The sequence below is a fragment of the Ammospiza caudacuta genome, chromosome 2 (assembly GCF_027887145.1).
Source record: "Ammospiza caudacuta isolate bAmmCau1 chromosome 2, bAmmCau1.pri, whole genome shotgun sequence".
In the NCBI taxonomy this organism is placed as follows: Eukaryota; Metazoa; Chordata; class Aves; order Passeriformes; family Passerellidae; genus Ammospiza; species Ammospiza caudacuta.
The window spans coordinates 49,251,781-49,277,843 of record NC_080594.1 but is presented as its reverse complement, the minus strand read 5'-3'; the positions used below and the strand labels follow the sequence as shown (position 1 = coordinate 49,277,843).

Genomic DNA, 26,063 nt, shown 5'->3' with positions numbered 1-26,063 from the left:
TCATCCTCTCCCTTTCTCTCTCTCTCGCACTCACTCTCTCGCGCTCCCTCTCGTACTAAATCAAGCGAGTGGGCATAGGCTCTCCTCCAGGAGGACAAACCTTTAAGTGCAGAACAAAATCAGCATGTTCCATCCAAGCCTCCATCATACATTATGCATGCGACAAAGTTTGGCAACAGTGGAGCTGATGTGATGACACAGCTAATCAATAAGAACCCACCGCATGAAACCTTTATAGTGGTTACTTTTTAAGGGCTCAAGTGAAGGAATTGTCTTTGTCAACTTTGGCTTAAAATATCCTTATATAGTTCTGGTACTTTCTCAGGGTCCACCGGTCTAGGTAAAAAATGTGTAAATTTTTGATGCCGTTTAGTCCTAGTCCCTTCTCTTGGAGTCCCATCTTTATTTAACGCAACGTAGTATCGTCTTCCAGTGTCCACATGTTTATATAGATTTGATGAATATGTGTTATACCAGTTTTCTTCAAATTGCTCTCTGAATACACACTCCTGGGTTAATTTTTCCTGTGGAAAGAAAAGAAAGAGCAGTAAGGAGACAGCCACTAAAATAAGCTACTTGTAAAAGAATCACTATTTTAATGGCTTGAAACTGATATCTCCTCAATAAATTGCAGAATAAACTATTTCAATTCTCCCAGTTTTAGCTACGAAGATCTGTATTGCTGGGTGTTTCAGGAGGCAGTCAGAAGGGTGGATAATTCTATGTGAAGCAAAAATGACTCTCAAAGCCTCACTGCCCAAATCAATACTGTAACAACAAAGATGAAAACAGATACTTTCTATTTCTGAGAGCTCCCAAGCAGCTCACATGACCTTACTGGACTTCTGTAACAAATTGTTTCAATGGTGAGTACAGGCATTCAAACAAACAGATGTAAATAAAATAAATTAGAACCAGTTTGCAGGGCTGTAATAAAATTTACAGTCTTAAAATCTCTATGTCATTTCAACGCATGGAGAACTTGGTGCATTTCATTAATTTAAAGACATGCAATTTGCTAGCCTTCATTTGATTTATTGTTTGTAGCATGAAGCCACAACCCAACAGAGCTTCAAGCAGGAACATGAACCCTGTGTGCTGAGATGAAGCAGGCAAGGAAAAGCCCTCCAGGTTTGCATTGTCAGGGTTGTCCTTTTGTCCCATCTTACTGAGGACAGGAGCCACTGAGAATATCAACCATTCATCAGATCCTCCTGCCACCACAGAATCCCACTCCTTCCAGCTGACCCACTTCTTCAGTCTGTGTGTTGCCTTCCACATCCTTAAGAATGCTTAAATTTGTTTTTTAAAAAATTGCTTAATAGAGTGCTTAAAACACAGCCACCTGATAACCAGACTCATTTTAGGAAGGATTCACACAAGTTGCTGGGAAAAAAGATGGTGAGCATGGGAGAGTTGATGGAAATCTGGGAAAAATAAGCCTGAAAATAGTCTTTTCACCAGGTACAAGAAAAAATGATTGATAATTCAATGTATTTTTTGCAACAAGTTCTCATTTCAATAACACATCAACCACACCCAGCTTCCGGCTGAGGATCAATTTCTAATTATTACAAGGTTCCATACAATGCATGTGTTTTACAGATATTAAATCTTAAAACAGTTCTTTTAGACTGGAGCATGGAGATGGGAAAACAGAGACCAAGGCCCAGATGCAGCAATGTATGGCATCTAGGCCATAAACTTGTGCCTGCACACAACTAAGGAGCCACAGCTCAAGCACCCCTAAAAACCAGCTTCCATGACTTTACCAAGGAGCTTCCCAAGGTTTACCACCACCAAACCTTTCCTGAAGCTGCAGGTGCCTTTGGGGCCACCTCTGCTGCCTGAGACTCAGCTCACAACCCTTTCCCAAGCCAATGTGCTTTGGCCCAGATGTTTCACTGCTGCTGTGTGTGGCAAGCACTCTTTTCCCAGGCCAGCCCACTTGGGCTGGGGACAAGAGAGGCCCAAGGAGCCCTAGACACCTTACAGAAGCCACCCAGGAAGTATCTCTTGTGGGGGAAACAACGCTGTGCAAATGGGGAAAGGAAGGCAACACCCCTCTGCACCTGTACAAACTGGGTGTTGAGCTGCAAAGACAGTCCTCCTCAGGCCCTCCCAAACACCTGAAGGGTTGGGATTTGGAGGGTTCTTCTGAATTAAATTTGTGACAACTCCAGTAGGCAAGAAAGGCAGCAAGTAAGCTGCTCCTGACTTCCCCTTTAATGGGTACCTCATTACCACTCAGAAAGTAGAAATCCCCGACAGGACTGGTTTCACATGTTCAACACCTGAAAATTCACTGTGGCAGTGACCATATCCCTTTGTGGATGTGACAATTTTTTTAGAGTAATTCCTGACTTTGACATTTTTAGTTCAATTTTTGTTAATTCAATTTTTTTTTTTTAGCTTGATTTTTTTTACTTCAAACAGAGCAATAGTCTACAATGGTTATAGGCAAAAGAAGCACAAATCTGTTCACATTAAACCCTTATCTGTGAGCCATACCCTGCAACCTCCTATTGATAATTGCCTCTATGTCCTTTGCCAGCTTGAAACCACAGCTGCATTGAGCATCACCAGACCAGCAGCAGCTGCCAGTTACACCCATTGCAGTATTCCCCTTGCACAGCCTCAAAAGTACAAACTATTACAAAAGGTAATCTGCTGCAGAGAGGATTATCTTTAAGTATAGATTTCATTAGTGTTTTATTTTGCATGAGGTTTAAAATCATCTCTGTTTGTCCTAAGGCAGATTCAGGTGCTAAGGGGTATTATATACTGGACTTATATAAGTCCGTGGGGAAAGAGAAACTAATTCAAATTGTTTTCCTGCTCTCAGAAGGCAATAGGATCACATGACAAGCACTGCAGAAGAACTCCCTGCTAAAAATAGCAGCATTTTAGGAAGATATTTCAGTCCTGTCGTGAATTCATTAATTATTCACTTCATCTGCAGTTTTTTTTAGCATCATCATAAATTTCTATCTTTGCAAGAACTACTTCCCCATGCCCTGAAGGAGAAATTTTAAAATAGCCTCTCTTTATCTGGCAGGTTTGATGGATCATGACAGTGCTGTGGTATACGTAACTAGCAGACCCTGAATCAGGAGGTTTGCACTGTACTGCACTCTGGATGAGTTAAATGGATTTCAAGCTCACAAATTCAATCTTCATTTTACAAGCTTATCCTATTTTAACTTTTTATTCACTTACAAGACAGCTACATCTCTTTTGTCCTTCAAAATTCTCAGAAATTCATGTACAAACATGAGGCAAATACTTCAACATGAACATAACAGAGCAATCAGAATGTGGGATCAGATAGGTAGGGACATTAACAATTACCCTTTAAAAGAAATTAAAACATTTCTTTATACAGTCAAGCCTTTTCCTTCTAGGAGACTTTGAAATTCTGGTTGTGGTCAGACACCATTGGAGTAAATCAATGTTGACAACTTTGGATCAGATCCTGTAAGTAATGTGGCACACTGAAATCCCATAATATCCCTCTTCCCATGCCCTAGGAGAGTCTTACAATGATGTCTCATCCAGTACCAAGAGAGACAGAAATCAGCATCCACCAGAATAGTCATTTATGCAGAATCACAGAATCCTTTGGTCTGGAAAGGATCTTTAAGATCCCGGAGTCTAACCATTCACCTAACCCTGATGAGCCCACCTCTAAACCATGTACCATCACAGCCCTACATAACATTAATACCTTATGCTCACATTTTAAGTATGCATGTCTTTATTCCAGCCAGAAATGAGCATAACAGAGAGGTGAGGCTGGTCCATCCTGCCAACATCACCCTCTTGTCTCACCATCTTAGGAAGGGAAAGTCTTGCTAAAAACCAACTCTCCCAGTATGGAAAGGATATGGTGTTTCCTGATCACATTTCTCCTTCTGGCTATGACTTTTAGAAAGTCCCTCTATGCACATTTAAAGAGCAAGATTTAGCCCTACAATACAGCAATTTTTGCATACCTTTATTCCAGCAACTGACTTCTCTATCAATTTGCCAGTGCAAATATTTCCTTGCACCATACTTAAAGCTGCTGGACATCTTTGTCGAAAGCTGACACAAATACCAAACATACCCAACTGGAACAGCTATGGAAAGTAACCTGCATTCCTGTGAAAGGGGAGGCTGCCTGCCTTGCTCAAATCATTTAATTCAGGGCCAAATAAGGAGGCGACCTCAAAATTATATAAATCAGATGTTGCACCACATACCACATGTTTTCTGTGAGAGCTGTTCATAGAGTATTCAACTACAGAGTGATTGATTTTCATTTTGCTACATTTCCATGCTTCACCTGTTTGGTTTTTTAACCTGTTGCTTAACTCAGAATGTGAAAATAATTGCATTGTACAAAGATGCACATATTACAAAGACAAAACCCCAAGAAAGATTTTATTCAGAAAGCTGCTAATGGCTGGTAAGTGTTAGCAAGCTCAGGACCCCTTTCCCTTTTTACATTCTCCACCACCTAACAAGGAAAGAAAATAATTATGCTGTCCTATTTCCAGGCAGATTGATTAAAAGTCAGATTCTAAAGTAATAAAGTGCATGTTTACAGGCATCAAAATGAAAGTTCTGCTAGCTTGTTTTAAAATAGCTATCCATGTGAAATAGATAATTGCAAATAAGTAGAAACACGTAAAACACATGTACACTGCTCAGAGAATGGTTTCATGACTCTAAAGAATGTAAGACATTCGTGCTGCTTGGTACTTGAAAGAACAGTATAGGGTCCTGTATAGAACACATCAATACTCTTTCTTTCTTTCTTTCTTTCTTTCTTTCTTTCTTTCTTTCTTTCTTTCTTTCTTTCTTTCTTTCTTTCTTTCTTTCTTTCTTTCTTTCTTTCTTTCTTTCTTTCTTTCTTTCTTTCTTTCTTTCTTTCTTTCTTTCTTTCTTTCTTTCTTTCTTTCTTTCTTTCTTTCTTTCTTTCTTTCTTTCTTTCTTTCCCTTTTGCAAACTGCTACACTGATTCAGCAGAGACAAGAAAACACCTAATCCAGAAGTTCAAACAACTATTAACAAGAAATACATCTGATGTAGTCAACATTTCCTGTATACCTGCTGCACAGTAACACCTTGGTAATCCTCCCTGTCTTAATAAAAGTCATGTTTATATGTATAATCTCCTGAGTAATTTCATGCAAATTCCTCATTATGGCTACATGGCATTACTGAAAACTGCATGTGTAGTGAAGGGAAACAAAGAAAAGCCCTATTCTCCTCTGAAGCAGTTTGCTTTGCTGCTCTGCCTACCAACACACACGTTTCACATGCCATTGGCCCTTCCCATGCTGTAATGCAAACAGCCTCTAGAACACGCTATGTTCAGCTAATAATTAACACTCATCCAGAGCTGTCATAAATAAAGGTCTAGCTTAGCATTTGCCGTGGCATTTTCTGTACTCTCATGCTAAGCCTGTTTGTTTCTGGCTGGGTGAACCACCTCCAGCCACAATGAGAAGCCAAATACCAGTGTCCAAGCAGCACCACTTTCTTTTCCAAATTAGACCACAGTGTGAGTCAAGCCCTGCACACTGTGTGTCTGACTTGGTAAGTGTCACAGAGCTTTCTTTGATGAGTTTCTCCAAGTAGCCTCTTTTCAGAATGCTTTGTTTGATAATTTGACAAAACATGAAAAAAATGGGGAAAAATTAGTCTGCCAAGAGGACTAGCTGACTGGCTTTTTGTGTTTGTGTCAGTAGCTCTCCAAAAGCCTTTTAGACAGGAAAGCCTTTTTCTTTTTTAGCAGGAAACCCTTCAGGGCCAGAGGAGAGACAAGCAGTCAGGCACCAATGCTGCCACTGATATACATTTCATATTACATGGCACATTAAATATGATGAGGGAAATCAGGCAAGGTGTCCCTGGCAAAAACACAGTGAGGCAATTGCATTCTCCCTACCTGAGGTCACCTTGTACTCTCACACAGTACATCCAGTATCCATCTTACTTGCTTCCCCTAAACCTCTTAGTTAATTTGTATAAAGTTTTTATTATACATCAATCCCCACTTACAAAATAAAAATCAAGTGTGTCTGTTCACTGCTGCTGCCATGCAGAAGTAATCATGGTGCTTAAAGATTAGAATCTTTCATACAAAAAGCTTGTAAAGATCCCAAGATCCAGCAGAACTTGAACCCCTTGAGATCATGACTGCCAAAAGCCACAACACCTACACAGATGCAGACCCTGTGGTACTTCCAGGCCCTGATGCAGACAACAGAAAAGCAGCACTTCCACAGCAAAGTAACCAGACTCCAGCACCAAGAGTAAAATCCCAGGACACTGTCAGTGCAGGAGGGATTTCAGTGCTTCACCCCTTTGTCCCATTGCCGCTCTTCTCCTGCTCCCTTGCTCTCCACACTATCAAGAACCTTCTCTGGGGAGACCAGGCTGGCACAGAGCACTGTGCTACCCCAGGGCTGTTTACAGAGCTCTTCTGACGTGAGCTGCAGGAGGAAGAGATGCCAATTAGGCCTCCATCCATTTTTGCCACTGCCAACTCCTCAGGTCTTGGTTTTACTGATACCCTCTCCTTTGAGATTTCAAGTTTGCAGCATCTGTCAAGCCTTAAGCGTGCCCTCCCTGGACATGAAATCATTATGGGACGAGCAGCCCCACTGTGCCTGAGGATAGGCAGCCCATCAACAGCCATGCCTAAGTTCACAAAGGCTGGGTTTATATTTGCTCAGCCAAGCGCATGAGATGAAAACTCATTTTCACCTAAACACCCAAGATCTGCTCATGACGCTGTTGGAAGTCTTGACAAAACTCCAGGGGCAGATCTCAGGCTACATAAGCTGTCACAGTGTCTTTTCTCTGGAAGCTGACGAGCTTCCTTCTCCACAGCACAACGGAACAGGACCAGGACAAAGCCCACTCTTAGAAAACAAATAAACAAGCAGGTCTGTTCCCCTACCTTCCAAACCAGCAGGTTTGGGCCCACACTGTGTCATTTACTAGTCACACTTCTAACCTCTATTTTATTTTTGATTCCCTTGGCACAATAAAGAACTGCAGCCATCAATGTTATCTAAGCATCTAATTCATAACGCTTGGCTGAGCCCTTCCAAGAATCAGAAAGCAAGGTGGTATTCAGCAATCTGATACAGGGGCCAGAGCCAATTTTTAAAGAAGATGGGAGAAGGGTTCCCGTCAGCTTAAATGGAACATGGATCAGCCTTGCAATGATAAAAAGGCAACAAATATTTTAAGACATTTAAAGAACCATTTCAGGCACGCTCAGATTTACTGAAAGCTGTAACTTGACCTTCCCCAGCTCCCCACTCCACAAATTCTCTTCTATCAAAAGATAACCTGTATGTCAAAGCAGGGCTGCCACCCTACAGCTACACACAGTCTTTAGCCTGAATACCAGTTAAGGTTTTACCCAGACAGAGATTTGTAAATAAAACATGCTTTCCTTAAATCCAACTAAGATGGAACAAAGTGTTTTGTCAGTATTTTTTGCCTTGTTCTGCGGTTCTCTAAGCACAGAACACAGCTTTAAAAAACAGATAGACCTCATTCAGCAGAAAGTGTTGTTTAAGTGAGTAAACTCACATGCAGAAAACATTGTAAAGTGAGGGACAAAAAATATTTATTCTGCATGAGCCTCTACATTCAGTGAGTACCCCACAAAAGGGATTTATCCACCACTAAAGAAGCACCTCATCTCTCAGCTACCAGGCGGCATCATAAAAAGAGCAGAATGCTCAGGACCCTTCATGAAACACTTTGCCACAGGGACCAAATAATTGTTATACATATGTAGTGATATAAATGTACATTATAAAAGTAATTCATGTTTTATTCTTTCAGCAAGATGATTTGGTCAAGGATTGATGAACAAAAGCCTGTCTCTGTATTTTGCTATTAATTTTATTATTATTATTTTTAAAGCTACCAGCTACATACTAGCTCAGAGGACAAGGACATTACTGATCACATTGTCATTCTGGATGGGGGTCATCAAACATCACAAGCTATCGTGTTTTGGAAAGATCCTCACTGAAATGCCACGTAGCCACTGGGGTTTGAAAACCAACAAGATTCACAGAGAAATTTTAAAAACTATGTGCTTTGGTGGGCACTAAAACAAAGGACTGGCACACTGTGATCTTTGCCTAGCAGGGCTCAATTGCTTATTCAGTTTAAATTGTTTAAAAATGAGGCCTTTTGATTTCCCATCTTGTTTGGACAGGAAGGAAGGCCAGCATTTCAAATAGTTGCTGCTGAGGAAAAGATGTCACACTTCCCTTTTCCAACAGCAGTGCCCCCTCCCTTGGCAAACACTTCTCATAAACAGTCTCTCCAGGGGTGACTTTTTGGACACTTCCCCCCTTCCTTTTCCCAATGGCAATCCTGCCAAAAAGTCTTGGATTTAGTCACACAATTTTAGTATCTTGTTTTCTGAGTAGAATAATGGGTATTTCCTCAATATTTCCCAGAAAATCCATACATCTTTGGTGCTGCTATGCCATGACTTCTGTTGTCAGTAATAAAGCTGACCCAGCCTTTGGGAAACACTGGAGGCTCTGCTCCTTCGTGAGACCCCTACTCCTCACATGCACACCAGTGGGCCTGTCTTTCAAGGGGTAAAACTTCAGTCATGCACTTAATTTCAGCTTTGATGAAAGAAGTTGTCATTCTGTCTGTAAAAACCCAAATGATACATTATAGTAACAACTTCAACAGAACTAGTGACTGAAGAGCTCAAAGACCAGATTGTTGGTCTTCCAGGTACCTGCAAACATGGATCTTCCAAAGAAATCAGACTTTTAAAGTAAAAAGGGTAAAAAATCCTGCTATTTTGTTTAAACTTTACAACATTTGTATATTCTATAATAAATAAAAAGATTTTGCTGAAGTCTTCTCCAATAACTTTCCTATTCTGAGTTCAGATTATACACTATATGATGTCTTAACAAAGGCATCAATGGGACAAAATCTCCCTTGTCATGAAAAAGTAAGATTATATGTTAAAAGATTGCCTCTAGATTGCAGACTCTCATAGGCAGGAACCCTGTCTAGATTTAGGTTTTTAAAATTATGAATACAATACAGCTCTTATCTTGATTGGGATCTGCTGACACAACCATAAAACTAATTGGTGGTTTTACAGAAGCAGGTCCAATCCTGATTCCATTGAAGGCAATGGTATTTCAACCATAATAGAATCAAGTCAAAATTTCTTTTGAGTCACAATTGCATCTATAATTGTGTTAAATTTGAAGAGCAAAGTTGAGCAGATTAAAGATGCACAGCCTGGGCCAGACCTCAAAACTATGCAGCATCCACACTAGAACACAAGTTTTACCTTAGCAGCAGCCTGTGGAACACAAATATAAAATCTTATCCTCAAATCAGATATCTGCCAGTATAAAAGGAATGAAAAAGAAACAAGAGGTCCTTATAGAAGGGGAAAATATGGATTTGCACTATAACAAGCTTTATTTCTCAAGCTTTTTGAATGTGACACAAATGAACCACATTGCTGCACATCACCAAATCAGCCTAAGCACATTCAAACTGCAAAGCAAATCTCAACCTAGACAAAATCCCTAATGAAGTCCCCACAGGGCAGACTTTTTCTACTCTCTCTTTGAAATTATGAATGGTATTATGAATGGCAAAGTGGGAGAGAGTACCACATTCACATTGCACTGGCTCCTGAATCAGAAACTGAGCACATCAGATCTTTATCTGATGCAGTGAATAATCCCCAAGCACATCTCAGGGTGTCACAGCTGCTGATGCTTTTAGCATGTCACTTCAACACAGTATTCACAGATCAACCAAAGGCACTGAACCTTTTCACACCCCTGTATCATTGCACAGCCAGCTCCAGAAAGGCTCAGGGCTGCAGTGACAGGGAACTACACAACTGCAAAGAAAAGAATCTGACGATGTCCCACTCTTGCTTGCTGGGTATGATTTGGGTTTGCGATGCAGTTATGCCACTTTAACAACTCCCTGCTGTTGAAAGCATGGTGCTCAACCCATCAACCATCCCACACTGCACCTGATTCTCCCACTGAGCCCCAGTGCTTGCCCAAACAGGCAGCAAGCCAGTTCAGGAAGCTGAACATTCTCCTGTGGCTTTATATCCCTCAAATGATCTCCTGACAGGTCAGGTGAGTGCCAGAGTTGGAGCATGGAAGAAAGCAGAAGCATGCAGCACTAGCAGGGAATCAGACCTGCCCTTTCTGGAAGAGGCTTCCTGCAAGGTCACATTGGCTGCCTCTTCAAGCAGCACCTCTAGCCTCCTGTTTTCATGAGAACACAAAATTTCAGACATCTTTAGTTAGGGAAAAGCAAATCATTAAACTAAGGTTTGAGTAGGATCTTACTTTACCAAAGCTTAGATTTTATATATATACATATAAACACATAAACATATGTATATGTATGTATGTATATATGTATACACACAAACATACACACACACACGTAATTTATATAGAAGTTACTCATACTGTCCTGTCCCAGGCATGTAGTGAGAATCTAAGATCGACATAGAATTGCAGACCAAGGCAGGGAGATCACTGAGAGTTTGTCCCAGAAGAAATTATCTTCAGACCTAGTGAGCATTTGAAATTTAGTCCTCTGAGGAAGACCATAGACTTGAGGAAAAGTGTAGTATCTATCTCACAGAACACTACTAGTAAGTGTCCCTCTTTGGTGACAGTGTTCACGTCTATGAAGTTCTGATTTAAAAAAAACTGAAGCCGTAGTTCAAAAACAACCACAAAAGTTGCAGTTTCTCACAAAGCTTTCTCCCATTATCACCTGTGTCAAGTGTACTGACCTATCATTTTTTTCCTAAACCTGTGCCCACATCTCAAAAGACCTTTTAATTCTATAGATTCCTTCATACCTTGCTGAGCAGGTTGCAGTTCCTGCCTCATTCCCCATGCTGGTGCTTGTGGGGAACACCATTTAACAGTACCCAGCTTTCAGCAAAACTGCCCATCCAAATTCTAAGATTGGTTATCTGCAAGGGTGAAGTAGATGAGGAAACTCAAGTATATGGACTTTTCTCAGATCTATACCCTCCACCCAGGAAATTTCCACAGTCACAAAGCTGCTTCTTACTGTACAGTGCAGAGAAAGCATTTAGGTCTCATCTACACCTCCCTGCAAAAATCCCTCTGGACAGCTCAAAAACCCATTTCCTGAAATGGGAGGAAGCCTGAATCTTCCTCATTATGCAGCCTAAGCTTTCTTGTGACCCATTCAAACCAATCCATTCTTGTACTCTATTTCAAGGACCTATTTTTCCTCCCTAGTGTTACACCTCAAAGTACTTACAGAGAGCAAGAGCATACCCTCTCAGTTTTCATTCTCAGGCTAAGTCAGTCAAGATCTTTAGAGTCTATCATTCGATAGTCTTTTCATCCCTCTGATAATCCCAGCATGCCCTTTCTGTACCTGTTTTGGTTTCAATTCATCATCTTTAACACAGTGACAAACTGCATTTTGTATTTAGACTGGATCCTCCTAGTGTTGTATGGAGTGGCACTGATAGAGCTCTCCTCATGCGTAAATATTTTAGGCACCAAGACCCTTCTGTGAGGTTGCCTCCTCTGCTGAAAATATTTCCCAGCTTTGCAAAAATTTCAATAACACACCACTACCATTTTATGACAAGATGTTTAATGTCCCTAATAAAACCAGGGAATAAAATCAGTCCAGGGACCAATCCATAAAAACTCCACTAATAGCTTCACTCCAGTCTAAAACCTTTCAGCACTCCCCATTGCTGTCTTCTCTTCAGAGTTTTCACCATCTATCATGCAAGTCTTCTAATAACACTCATTCTACCCACTGTAACATTCTGTTTTGTAGGTCATACCTAACACAGCCCTGAAGATTATCACTATTTTCCATTTCTAGAAAAAGATATTCCTACCAAAAATAAAATACCATGCTTGCCTGAAACTATTTATCCTGCTTCAGTAAACTCATCATGCATGTACTTCCTCTACTCTTCCATTTAAAAGGATGTTCCTAATGTCCCAAGGGCATCCCAAGCCAGACTGATAGCCCTGCAGCCAAACACAAACCACACAGCCCCAGGTACACACACACTCAAGGATGGAAATTGCCTCAGAGGGAAGCAAACACTCCCTCACCCAGGGTTTGCTCCCACCTTTGTGCTGCACCTTCCAGTGACCTGGAAGGGAACCACTGTGGCCGAAGCCCTTTTGCTTGGCCAGATTTGTTTTCCAGTTTCGTGCTTCAATTCCCCAGGCAGCAAAGAAACATTTGTGCCAGCAAAAGGGAGGGGATGGATGGTTGGAGGGAAAATCGCCACTTCTTTCAGTAGCAGTATTGGCTGCCCCTACTGCCTTTGTTCATCCCACAGCAGGGAGCTCCCCAGACACCTTACCACCCAAAGGATTTTGTCAGAAACAGGGCTAGCCCAGTTAGCATCCACATTCAAACTGTATTGCATTTATACTCCCTCCTGAATACATCATGTTGGTAAAGACTTCTGTTCCCTTTCCAGGCATATAGCTTAAAAACTTTTCACCTTATAAAAAGTTAAGTACTCATTTCAGGGCCCAAATCAGCTTTACTGCATCAATTTCCATTTCATGCCCATGCTTCTACATCTCTAAGACACAATCTTTTCTGCAAGCCGTTCTTCTCCCATTCTCTGCAGACCCTCTGCCAAGCTCTCACAACCTTCAAATCGTTACATGCAGTTTCACCCTTGCTGGGATACCACTTCCACAGGATTTCTGCATGTCTGACAAATTTTCAGATTTCCTTAACATTCAGAGCCATAATCACCTTTTTGAACTGGGCCTCTTCAGAGTTTGCCCATCAAATTAACTACAGGCCTGCTTCTTGCAGTCTCCTGCTTAAAGCAGATTTACCCAGGGAGACACGAGTCGCTGTCGTCAGTAAAAGACACCATCAGGTTTTTGATCATGGCAGTGCCAGGTTTTCCTGAGCAAAGCTGCTCGTGCAGAAAGCCTGACCACTCCTTACAAGCCAGCTGCCATAGGAATCACCCTCTGTCTCTCCATTTATACCATTTACCAGGAGCCACATTATTATTGTAAATAATAACACTAACACAAGCAGAAGGGCGTTAAACCAGGTGCCACAGCCATTATCCCTCCTGGGATTTGACCACTCTCAGCCCAGAAGTCTCTGCCTTCACTGAAGGAAATTGCTTTTAATTCTCCTTCCAAAAATTGTGCACTGAGACTGTTCTGTTTCCAGGCTCACACCAACTGTGGCACCTAGACACTGAGAACAGATAATTCAGATTATTATTTTTTTAAAAATCAACCTGAAACATATGGAATCATTTTAGATCAGAGGTATTTAAAAGGAAAGTGTGATGATACTGGAGGGTAATTTATTTATTTATCCAGTTCTTAAGCACCTGTAGTAATTATATACCTGGCCCAAATGCTGTTACCAACATGCACTTTCAACCTGCTTTTTTCTTCGTGTTGTTTCCGTGCACCTTGACCTACCATTTGAAGGGCTGAACAATTCCCTTCCTTTATTTGCACAGGAGCATAAAAGATATTTTTAGAATGCAGCCAAAGAAATCCTTGCCTACACCAAGCAATTTTCAGTAAACTATGAAAATTGTCCTTTTTTTATCAGAAAAATTTCTGTTCACCAGTCTTTGTAGCTTCGCAGCTCTTCCAGGACTGTGGGGACCCAAACAAAAGCATAAAACTCTGCAGGTGCAGCCCTGCTGGGACAATAAAGAGGCATATCGTCACCTCCCTGCACACTTACTGGGAAAACATGTTTCTTCAAGGACAGTACTCTCTCTCTCTCTCTCTCTCCTCCTCCTCCACCCTCTCCCCAATGTTTCAGGAGCAAAAGGCTAGTTTAGTCTCTCAGATCAAGCTTTCAGTTCACTTTTTGAAGGACAGCAATTTATGACCCTGTTAAAAGCGTTCCTACATCTCACCTTGCAGCACACACCCTGTAAGTCTGCAGCCCAGAGGTGTGGAGCTTCCCTCCCTGGCTCCTGATCTGAGCTCTTCAGCTCTGTCCCAGCTGCTCTGTGAGTAAATTAAGCTCCGTATGCTGCCCTGAACTCTCCTTCCAAGCACTCTTTCCCCCCTTCCTCAACAACTCCTCCATCTCCACTCCTGCCTTCCTCTCCCCACCTGCACAGCTTTCCTGGTAGCTTCTCTAGATCTTGCAGCTACCAAAATTCTTCCTGAGCACCAACCTGAGCTGTCTTTTGTCACCTGCCAAGGGCACAAGAAGCAGTGGAGGCACCAGCATTTCACAGAATGGTTTGGGTTGAAAAGGACTTTTAAATCTCACTTAGTCTAACCCCCCTGCAATGCACATCTTCAACTACATCAGGTTGCTCAGAGCCTGGTCCAACCTGACTGAATGTTTTCAGCAATGGGGCATCTACAGTGTCTCTTGGCAACCTGTTCCTGTGCCTCACTACACCCACCACCAAAAAAAATTTATTTATATTCAGTCTGAGGAGAGGAATGGGGCAGGTGCATGTCTGTGAGAGATCAGTGAGGTGGGCATGGCAGCAGTCAGATGCAGCACAGCTCTCTGCTGCAGAAAAGCCCAGGACAGCCAGGGCAGCTGAGGCAAGGGTGTCCCATGTTCCTGCTTGGTCTGTGCTTGAGGTAGCACAAAACTCCCTCAGAGGACAGCCTGCAGTGGGAATATTCATTTTTGCTAGGTTTTCAAATTAGTATTTGACCATACAACGACCGGCATGACATAAACTCAGCAATGTCCCTTGCCAGAGTGATGGGAGCACCTCTAAATACTGCTGTATAAAGGATGGAAATACAGCAAACAATTTAAATGATTAACACAGTTACTATTACACAGGCTGGAAGAAAATTAGAGAGTGATTCACAATGTAATAGTTATAATATCTGCTAATATTCCCAAAGGCAGCATGATAATGGGGAAAGCCTACAAAAGCATGAAGGTTGTGCAATCAGATCAGGAAGACCTCCCTCCCTCTGTGGCATGGCCCTGAGGAACACAGCTCACACACATTTGCTAACGTCCTTGCCAGACATGCTGGTAAAAGCTGTTTGGCACTTGGGAAGGAAAAGGTCTTCGTATCTCGTCTTAACCCCCTTTGGGTCCTATCTGTAGTTTGCATTTTCCTCCTTTCCAGTGGCAAGCACAGTAGCTGCTGTGAAACATGATGAGTCATAGCTGCAGGCTGCCAGGGAAAGGCAAGGTAAAGGGAAAGCAGGGACAGATGAGGCAGGAGGGAAAGCTGCTGTCACCAACCAGGCTCAGAGTCATTGTTAGGTAGCTACCAATGGTTCCCCTGCAGCACCATGTGCATGTATTTTCAGCTTCCCCTGGCCAAATCCATGGCATGAGGAGGAATTTGAGAACAGCCACATTATGTTACACATCTGCCTGAAAGCAGCATGAGAGACACTATGCTCTTCTGACCAGAGAATGCAGCAGGAACTGACCCCTGTGAGAGTGGGGAGGTGGGAAGAGCTTGTCAAGCAGCTAATCTATGAGGAAAGCAGAACTTTGAGAAGGCCAAGAGGGATGTGACTGGATCAAGATATGCTGAAACTGCCTCTACTCTTGTCTTTCATAAAAACTGGCAGCAATCACCCATCCTGGCTGCTGTGCTTGGCCATATGTCCCATCTCCAGTGGCACCACAATTATGCTGGACAAAAATCTTCCTGTGTCAAATGTTTCAAATACAAATATAGAAGGATAGAGGTCTTTTAGGTCACTGATTTGGTTCATGCCTAATGTATTTTTCATGCAGTAATTAGAATATAAATGTGATAGTGTCAGACACAGGGCATGTATTCCAATAGTGTCGAGTACTGAATGCTGCACAAGCTGTGAATCTAAGCACCTACTTAGATCCCCAGTGCTGATGCAGAGCAAGACCAAGCATTTCTTAGGCTGCTGCTCAGTTGTGTGTGGGTTTCCCATCTTAGGAAACACAGACACAGTGTCTTAAATGTACCTGCTAGGTGACAAAGCTGATGCTGCTCACAGCCCCTAGGGAATAAACCAAGACAGAGGGATACACCTCACAGCACAGCAGCACAAGGACAACTTACTGGTGCTACAGAGCAGTTCAGCTGGAAAGATTGGTCTGCTTAATGCAGGTGAAAAATTGATGTAACTTTTTCACAGTCTACCACACATCAGTCTCAAAACTAATTTCTTTTAATCTGATCTTCTACTTTGCCAGAGAGATAATTCTGTACTGGATTGTGACTTGCTTCTGATTCAAGCAGCAAATTCATTCCCATCAGAGAACTTCACTTTCAATTAATTACATTTTTTTTACCAGAACCAAAAGCAAAACACTGTCACTTAAAAATGTCCAGACAATTCTACACAAAAATCTGCTCTGAGGCCTGCTTATCTCAGTGTTTCTAAGGGAGCTGACAGTTGCTGAAATATAGGCACTAGGATTGCTAGTGTTGACAAGGCTTTAAAGCATCATCACACTGAGTAGCCATTAGAGGTTATATTTCATTGGAAGTAATGTAATTCAATTACCATCACTCTTTAGTATGTCCCATCTCTGGAGGCTGACAATAAGCCCTATCATCCATCAGATTTTAACCTGAACTTTGCATTCTAGCCTCAGAGATTGCCAGTTCTCCGTTATGAATGGCTTCATATTTTTAGCGTCATTTCTTAGGAAAAAGAGGTTATCCAATTATACTGTACATCCATTTGCCTGCTTGTCTCTCCTTAGCTTGTCAACCAGTTTCAATTAGGAGGCAAAGGTCTTCAAGAAAATTAAGTTCCTATCAGTTTTGCAACTAATCAGAGCCAGAGTAAAGAAGATAAATTATTTGCACATCCCACTTGGGAGTGGAGAGCTATGTAATCCCTGCAAACTGACAGTCTGGTGAGCATGGACAGCTAACACTGTCCCTTTCTCCATACAAGAAACACAAAAGGCTAGGGAATTTATGCTACTGCAGGGACAGAATGTCAGAGAGACCCATGCCTTGTACTGTGGGACACAGCTCCTTAGGAAAGCAGGCTCCTTTAGAACTGCTGTTCATGGAACAACTATTTTATAAATGCAGTGAGTTTACTAATTTGCAAAGAATTTCTTGTGTATATTTCTTCAGCAAAGATTGTCTTGACTAATTCACTCTGACAGCCAAATATATTGCAAATACAAAACATAAATTGCACAGGAAAGTTATGTAACGTTTGCTTTCCCAAGTCTATGCATTTAAGCTCTATCAATAACCATATTCCAGTCTCAGAATATCTGAAATGCAGAGTAACTGATTCACTATGTTTATGTGTTGAAACAATTACTCTCACTGATGACTATCAACATTACTGATTCATATTACTGTTGTTGTTGTTCTGCCTTTTTGCTGCCTAACTGAACCTGATGTACTCATGTACTTTGCTAGTTCTTTATCACATTCATCAGCTGCACAAGGACTATGACTTATGACAACTTGCTCCTCACAGGCAACTGGTTTACATCTGTCATTGCATCAATTCCTTTTCTCACTCCCTCTCCATCCTTCCAAACTTTACCTGCTCCATATTGACATTTATGCTAAATTCAGTTTCTTTGGCCTTTCCTGCTCACTGGCTCTCACCACCTCTGCATCTCCCCTTCTCCCACGTCCACTCATCCTCCATCCCAGCCTTGCCCCTCATTTTACCACCTCTTTTTCTGCCTAATGGCATACACTGTCATTATCTGCATCTCCCGGCTTCCTCACCTAACTTGCTCTTTGTTGAGAAGATAATCCTCCTCATCTCTCTCACACAAAATTTTGCTAGAAAGAGATCAGTGAACCTGGACACCCTTATGGAAACACTGCTGCTGGACTTTCCTAGTTTCACTTGCTCACACTTCTACATGGATAACGTACATAGAAGTTGGACTTCCCTCTTATTTCTTCTGTTTTCACCTGCCCACTCACAGCCATCATCTCATGTTTTCTCCTACTCTCACTGCCATCCCCACCCTTCTCCCTGTTACTGCTACTCCCCTGTGATACAGGTGTCTTCAATTACATTCAAAGCCCTTCTCTATCACTTTAACTTCTTTTTGAGTGCTTCTCTTCAACATTTACACTACATTACAATGGATCATTGTACCCTTCTCCTCTGCTTCTAATGAACTTCTGTGAATACACAGCTTCACTTCGTTTCAGATATTCACTTTTGCCTCAGATATTCACTTACCCTTCAATCCTGCCACCCTTTTCCTCAAATACAACCACTTGTAAGCTTTGGAAGTTGATATTTTACTGCTAGAAGAGCTTGCCTTCTACCATCTGGGGAATTATCTGCCAAATTCCAGATGAACCTGCCCACGATCTACCCAGGATACGAAGCCGGTTGTACATCAGATGCCTCCAATAGTCCCAGGTAAGAGCCACGTCATACCAACACATGCACACACACACATACACACACACTCTCTCTCTCTCTGCTCTGCTGGAAGACAGCCCATCTGCCAAGAACAGTCACCCATCAGCTGCAGGTAGGCTGGCAAACTCCCACATCTGAAATACCAAGTTTTACTCCTCCCTCACACCCGTTACTCCCTCCTGCTGCCATCCCTCAGGGAGCACCAACGAAACTTTCAGGACAAGATCACCAAGCCTCTTGCCCTCATTCCTATACTTTTTATAACTTCTGTCATACTCTTGTTTCTCATTCTCTCATCCACATATGCCACCCTTTTCCTCCCCCTCTACCTTATTTTGTCAATTCCTAGAAAGCTCTCTGCCTACACACAAAAGGAATCTGCTTTGTCTGGATTTAGGTTTCCACTGACAGGAGACATTTACAAATCTTAGAGTACATCCTTTAGTCTTCAGTGACCAGCTCTGGCCATCAATCTCTATCGTTTGTATCTAAATTGCCATTCATCTGCATTATTACTCATTCCTGATTTTGTCACCTTTTCTCTCTCCCACATTCATTATGTCACCCACAGGGTCTTGTTTTGAATTAGATTGCAAGATATTCAGAACAGAAAGAGTGCTCATACAGCACACACACATAGTGCAATGGGAGCTTGTAGGAGCTAGCCAGTGTTTCCCCACAGAATGTAAGGATTAAAACTGCCCAAGGCTAGCAGGAACTCACCGAGCCATACAGTTCTCCTTTCTCATTCATTCCAAGGTAAAGTCCACTGTCGACTCCTCGGATGCTGACCAAGCCCACTGCTATACTGATAAATTCCAGTATACCTATGAAATGAAGGAAAAAACAAACAATGTATGAACTGTTCCTATTGAAAGATTTTTTTCCCCAGATATGACTTATCCCTGAGTGTCAAGCAGCTATTTTCAAGGCTTTTTTCCCATTTTTTGAGTTGTTTGGAAGATGAGGACAAAATTAATATACAATACTTCAAGTACTTTGGGTCTTTGTTAGAATGATGCACTGCAGACAGCATTAATGTATCAAATTTAGAGATTGCCCCAATCTTTCTCATCATTCCTAAACACGTATCTCAAGCTCAGTTATTCTGATTTGCACAACAGATAATATATTCAGAGAAAAAAAAAGTTTTTAGATTGCCAAAATTAGCAGGAATGAGGAACCTATGAAACTTGTCTTGCAAAATAAATTCTGAAAAAATAGGCATTTTAATTGGAATTATGAAATAAAGCAATGTTACACATGGAACCAAAAGATCTCCTTTCAGACATCAATGAATCAGAAATACAGGGAAAGATTTACTCACAGTATGATCTTCCAGAGGCTTGAGAAATGAAAATCCTTAGTATAGTCCAGTGTCATGCATTTCTGTTTAGATAGTAACCATTCTCTCTGGTGTGTTATCATTTACTCATCTAAAATTCAGACATTAAAACATCCTACACCTAAGTGTAACAGTGTGTACATGATCAAGTTTTCCCATGCAAATAACAGCAACCTTACACCGACATTTGTTCACTTAGAAACAAGAATACTTTGCAGAGAATCACTGCTTTTGCAAAGCTCCAAGGTTCAGCATCCATGTGCACAGTACAAGTATCTGTATCAAGTATTGGCTCATCTGGTTCTGAGGGTTTGGGGATTTTCTGGCAGCCTTCCCTGCAAATTGCTTACCTCTTCAGTGAGGATGCTACTGGTGAAATCTGGCATAAGCCTAGTAATCCTGTGTTAAAAAATGGAAATTTCTTCCTCTTTGGGAGTGCTCATCTAAGACTGTAATGGTCTCACAGGAAGTTATCCAGCAACATTCAGAAGCATGCTGCTGTGTTATGCTACTTTCTGAGTCACAAAATAAGGTGTGTCCTGCACAGAGTAGCATTTTCAATACATTATGTGAATTTTCATGTCCAAGTACACTGCATAACTATTTTTAAAGCTTATTGGAAATTATATGTATATGAAATAATGAAATAACAGTATAGTGTGTGTTGAGCCTCACATGGCAAATAAAAAGGCATTTTGTGGCTTTTTTTAACAATTAATTTGGCGTCTCTTACAAAATAGTTGTGCACTAATCAATAGCAGGCATGAATTGCAGAGATTGAACATAGCACAAGTTGAAGCCAATAGGGAAAATTTATAGCCAAGCTAATGTAAAGATGAAAAGTATTCCCTGTAAGGGAGTATTGATCATTACCTTATATATTATTCAGCACTACAAACGCCACAGTATTATTGTTTTGATAACCTTTTTTAAGGCCTGGTCATTTTAAATTATTCTCTACATATGCACAAATAAAAAATACTGGGGGAAATATTTTGCCACTATGTAATTATTTAAGTAATAATAAGTGGCAGCACACCTTTTGTCTGGTATATGTAGTGTCTTAGATACAATTGATGCATTGAAACAATTTTAAAATTCCCATTATATCTGGACATGCAATACTTTCAGATTTCTTACTAAGGCTTTTTCTCTAAAGCTTTTACCAAAATATCATATTACTTGATACATGTTACCAAGCAATTTTAACTGAGTTTAAATCTTACATTAAGTGTGTATTAGACACTACTATAGCTAAGTTAGTGAGTCTGGCATTTTTCATATCAGTCCAAATGTAGTCTTTAATTGCTGTCATCATTTCAAATATTTGAATGCACACTGCTTTCTGCACCAAAAGAACAAAAAAGGCACTGTCACGTCCGATCGTAAGTGCAGAAAATTAATTTAAGGTACTTGGCAAAGAGCATGCACATATTTAAGATCAGAATTGAGACTTCTTCATTTGAAATACTCAAAAGCCTACTCACAGCAAGTTTTATGTGCCATATTAAGTCCTTCAAGAGATTATCTGGGGCCAAGCATCCAGTCTTACAGAAGTCTTGTCAGCTAAAGGATTGCGTTTGTCCCACAGTTCTGTGCATATTTTCACTGTATAGTGTCTATAATATACAGATAGTACTTAGGGCCTGAACTAGATATTAAAATAGACAATCCTCTTCAAAATGAGGCTGTATCAAATGAAAATCAGGACAACTCCAAACTTTGAAAGCTAGGGCCCTATTTATAGCTAAAAAATGTGGAAAGGAAGAGAAGTAGAGAGGAAATAAGTCAGCACATGGGGTGCTGAATTTCTTCTCACTGTATTGAAGTGGTTTTATTAATGAAAATACTCAAAGATCCATTCCTTCACAAGGATAGGATGAAAGTTTCAGTGAAGTTATTTATTTCCTACATGCCCACATCAGCCCTTCACACACCTTCTTCTACATGATACAGCTCAGACCACGCTGAATGGTGCAGGACCGCAGCCTGACATAAATGCTGTCCTGCTCTCCTGACACACTCACAGGTGAGAGGAGGTGTGTTGTTCACTAAAGCAAAATTTTAATTTGCATTTGTCTTAGCTATGGTTAAAAGCAGGCCTACAGAAGCATTTTCCTTAGCTTTTACGCAATGAACACCTCTGTAACTGCACAATTTTATGTTGTTGATGGTTTGCCCTTTGCTCATTTTTGTCTCTGGCTTTCTTTGTATCAATGGAGTGGAGCAGTTCAGCTTTCCCTTAGCAGTGCAGCAGACCATCTCTGACAACGAAGACAGCGAGCAAATATCTCTGCCAGCCCCCTCTTGGTACGGCTTCCAGGGGAAGGGGAGCGCAGGGGGACCGCTGGGGGACCCTCCGGCCTGTTCTCTCCCCGGGCAGCGGGGCGAGGGGAGCGGAGCCCCTCGTGTCTCAGAAGCCGCCGGGAGGTCAGCGCAGAGACGGGGCGAGGGAAGGAGCTCCCCCTGCGCCCCCTGCCCCCGGCGCCCCCCTCTCAGCCTCCCGCCCTCCGGCCGCGGCTGCGGAGCGGGGCTGCGCGAGGCTGAGCGCTCCGCCGAGATGCGTCCCGCCTGTCGCAGCTGTCACCACCCCGTCCGCTCCCCCACATGATGCCAATTAAAAGACGGGAGCGCAGACAGACACGGCACCCCCAGGCAGCAGGGCCCTGCTTCAGTTTCAGGCTCCCACAGCGCCCCTGCCCGCCCCCCATCCCCTCCCCTCCGCAACGCTCAATAGCGGAGGAGACTGTCGGGCCTGCTCGGCGCCTTTCCCTCCGTCTAAAACCTGGCCCACGATTCCCCGTGCCGGGGGCCAGCGCCTTCCCCGCACGCATCACCTTCCCCCCGCCCCGGCCTGCTGGCTCTCCCCGGAGACAGCGCTGGGGGCAGGCCCGCCCACCGCGCCCGGCACGGAGGGGCGGCAGCGCAGGGACCCCCGGCCGGAGCCGCCCCCGCGCCCGCCCGGCCCTCAGCCCGCCCCGCCAGCCCAGCGCCCGAGCAGGCAGGGCGGGCCGGGCAGGCGGAGGGCGGGCGGCTGCGCGGCTCCCGCAGATGATGAACGCAGCGGTTCCTTGTAGCAGCAGGTCCCGGGGAGCGGAGGTCACCTGCTGACAAGCTTTTTTTTTTTTCCTTTTCCTGCATGCTCCTATTTTTTTAGTGCTGTGCATGCAGTACTTGTGCTGACGCACAGAGACACGCCTCTCCGCTGTTAAAGAGTTCCTGAATTTACAATGACTCTACTGTCTAGCCAATGCCCTACACTAAAGGAGACTGCATCAAAAAAATTTCTTTTGTGACCCGGGAGAGATAAGGCTTTGATCACCTGAGATCACATTACGGGGGGGACCCAGCCGGGTTCTCCCGGGGAGCTTTTCTTTTAGAGATGGACATCTTGCTGCAGGAATTGCGAAATGCCAGGGCTCCCAGAACCGGGCGAGTATAGACACACAATATGGCTCGGTTCATTGTACGCAATAGGCACACATCCAACATAGCATCACAAAAGAATTACTCTTATCTGATGTCTCTCCAGAGGTGTGTGCGGGGAGGGGGATTCCAACAGGGCAGAGCCCAGAGAGGAGTTTACGCGCAGCCCCCGGGGTTTTCTCTTTGTCCTCCTTATTCCTGGAGAAAAACTTCCTTCTGACGCGCACCGCCGCATCCACACGCGCACGCAGGTTTCCCGCACACGCTCGCAGGAGACCATGTGAGCCCGCTCTCCCCAGGGCAGCTCCCGAGATGGGATGCAGACCTCCCCAGGATCATCAGAAGATTTCAAAATCACCAAAACTCAAATAGCACCAGCTATTCTGTGACCTTCCGGCAAACACAACAGCCATGTCACGGCACCGATACAAAAGTACCTTCCCGCAAAGAAGCCGGGAGCCCCTAGGCATCCCACGGGTTTGCCGTGCCCGGTCTTCCCAGCCCCGGAGCGAGCAGGGGCATCACCGGCGCGCTGCATGGGAAACAGAGTTACCACTGAAGCGCGTCCCGGTGGGGGGAAGAGAGAGATCAAACCGACAAGGACAAAAAAAAAAAAAAAAAAAAAAAAAAAAAAAAAAAAAAAATCTATTTAAAGCCAAGGAGCTGCAAGGGGTGGAAGAACTGCACCTCGGAATTGTCAGCTTCCTACAACTGCGGCTGGAAAGCCATTTTTAAAAATAGACGCCACGAATAATGTGGTCACGGCCGCCTTGCGAAGGGAGCAGCTGGCGGCCCTCCTCCGGGGGCGGCGGGGCCCCGCGGGCGGCCGCCCCCCGCCGCCGCGGCTGCCGGTGCGCGCAGCGCCCTACACCTGCTGCGGCCCCGCTCCGCTCCGCGCCGCCCCGAGCCCGCCGCCCCGAGCCCGCAGCGCAGCGGGCACGGGGAACCTGCGGCAGCCACGCGCGGCGCCTGCCCGTGCCAAGGAAAACGCCTGGCTGCAACACACCCCCGCCCCCCCGCCCCGCTCCCCTCACTACGCGTCTGCCTGAAACACTTTCCGCACTTTTTCTCGCCAGGAAGCGTGGATGTTGCGCCCCCGGGAGAGCCGCGAGGCTACCCCCACCCCGCACCCAGCCCCGGAGACCGCGGGCGGGCGGCGTGGGAGGGAGGAAGGGCCTGTAAGCAGCGTGAGAGTGTCAGGGAGCAGCGGATGGAGGGGGATGGAGGATGAACCTGCGACCATGCGAGAGCCTCAGTCCTCTCCTCCCCCGTCCCTGCCTCTCCGCTTCCCTTATGAGCCCTTTGGAGATCATCTCCTACAACACCGGCATTATCTAAATAGCTTCACAAAGCAATAAAGTGCAGCTTAGATATCGTTCAACATCTGGCATTAAAATACAAGGAGAGAAAAAAAATCAACACAGGACTTTGTTTTTATGACCGAATTTAAGTGTTGTCAGGTTGGTTCACTCTCAAGTTAACTCCTTCCAACAGCTGGGAGCGTGGCGAGCTAACCTGGCATATTTTCCGCACCCCTCCTTAAAAAAACCCCCAAAGTATCAGCTCAGCCAGACTGTTTTAGTCACTTTCATACATTCAATCTGCCGGGCCTTTAACAGACTCCCTGGCAGCCGAAAAGCTCCAGGCCCACTGGACTCGCGTGTGCATGTGTGCGTGTGTGCGTGTGTGCGTGCACAGGCTCTCCGGAGCGGCCGGGGCCAGCAGCCCTCGCTGCAGAGTCACAAACAGCGTTCCCTGGAAAGGAAACCCAGGGAATGCTCTTTTCAAATTCGCCGTGACACGCCACACAGCTCGAGAAAGGCAGGTTTTGGCGCAGGATTCCCGGCTGGCTCCGGACCCCACCTGCGCTCCCTCTTTCCCGGGGCGCCTGTCACCGGCACTGCCGCACGGCTGCGGCTGCGGGCTCGGCCGGGCGGAGAGCCTGGCTGCGGGTGCGCTGCCGCTAAATCCTCGCCGAGCAGCGAACCAGACAGGCTGTGCGATTCGGGCAGTTACTAGGGCAGGTAATCGGCAGAGAGAACGAAAGAAAAGCCCTCGTCAATTTGCGTATAGGACGAGAGCCACTCCCTCCAGGAAACTCGGTGAATTTTAAATTGTGGTGGTTAATGATTAAAAACCCTTTAAACTCGCGAAATCAAATCATTCAGCAGAAACGTCCCGAGCAAAAATTCCACCACCGCCACCACCACCTCCCAGTACGCGTCTGCTGTTAAGCAGAACTTGGGGCTACACAAACATCGCTACCGAGCACCCGGCGAGGGCTCCTGCTCCGCCGCGGCGGAGCCGCTCGTGTGCATCTGCACCCCCGGACACATTCATTTTTCCCCTCGGCGGATCAGCCATCAACACAAACCCCCCTTCCCGCCCGCCTCGCACCCCCACCGTCCCCCCGCCCGCAGTTCTGCCCCATTATTTCATCACATGACCACTAAAGGGTTAAGGAAAATACCTACCAAATCTGCTGTGGTCTTGCCTGGTTCCCTGGATAGTACCATTGGGGAAGATTTCTAAATGAAATCCAGTCCTGCAGTATAGCTGCCTCCGCCTGAGGATCCCCTTTAAATGGTCCAAGTCCGTGACCGCAGGCCCCCTGGGTAGCCCACCTGCCTCAGACTGACCCAGGTGGTCACTTAACAAAACCGGACTATCCACCGGCAAAACGGGCACATTCCCAAAGGGTACTGCATCCTGCACACCGAAATAGTTCCCAACTTCACCTAAGGGAGCCATCAGAAGATTCTGCTTTTAGAGAATGAGAATAAACAATAATGATGGTGCCAAACCCAGGAGATATAAGATTAGGTATATTCCACTCCTCTCCCCTCCCTAGCGCAGTTACAGAG

The 26,063-nt window shown here is 44.1% G+C and overlaps 1 protein-coding gene across 1 annotated transcript; it reads right to left on the bottom strand.

Moving 5' to 3' along the window:
- FGF9 (fibroblast growth factor 9) lies at positions 1-26,063 on the bottom strand. Its single transcript, XM_058800126.1, has 3 exons — positions 25,674-26,063; positions 19,152-19,255; positions 1-524 (listed from the first exon to the last, which is right to left on the bottom strand). Exons 1-3 carry the CDS (start codon positions 25,948-25,950, stop codon positions 279-281), a joined length of 627 nt encoding a protein of 208 aa, XP_058656109.1. The 5' UTR covers positions 25,951-26,063; the 3' UTR covers positions 1-278.

Bases quoted from the DNA above. Each gene is read 5' to 3' on its own strand.
- FGF9 (XM_058800126.1), bottom strand. From the start codon at position 25,950: ATGGCTCCCTTAGGTGAAGTTGGGAACTATTTCGGTGTGCAGGATGCA. The intron at 19,256-25,673 runs GTAGGTATTTTC...TTCATTTCATAG, and splicing joins GCAAGACCACAGCAGATTTG to GTATACTGGAATTTATCAGT. The intron at 525-19,151 runs GTGAGTTCCTGC...TTCTTTCCACAG, and splicing joins AAGGAGAACTGTATGGCTCG to GAAAAATTAACCCAGGAGTG.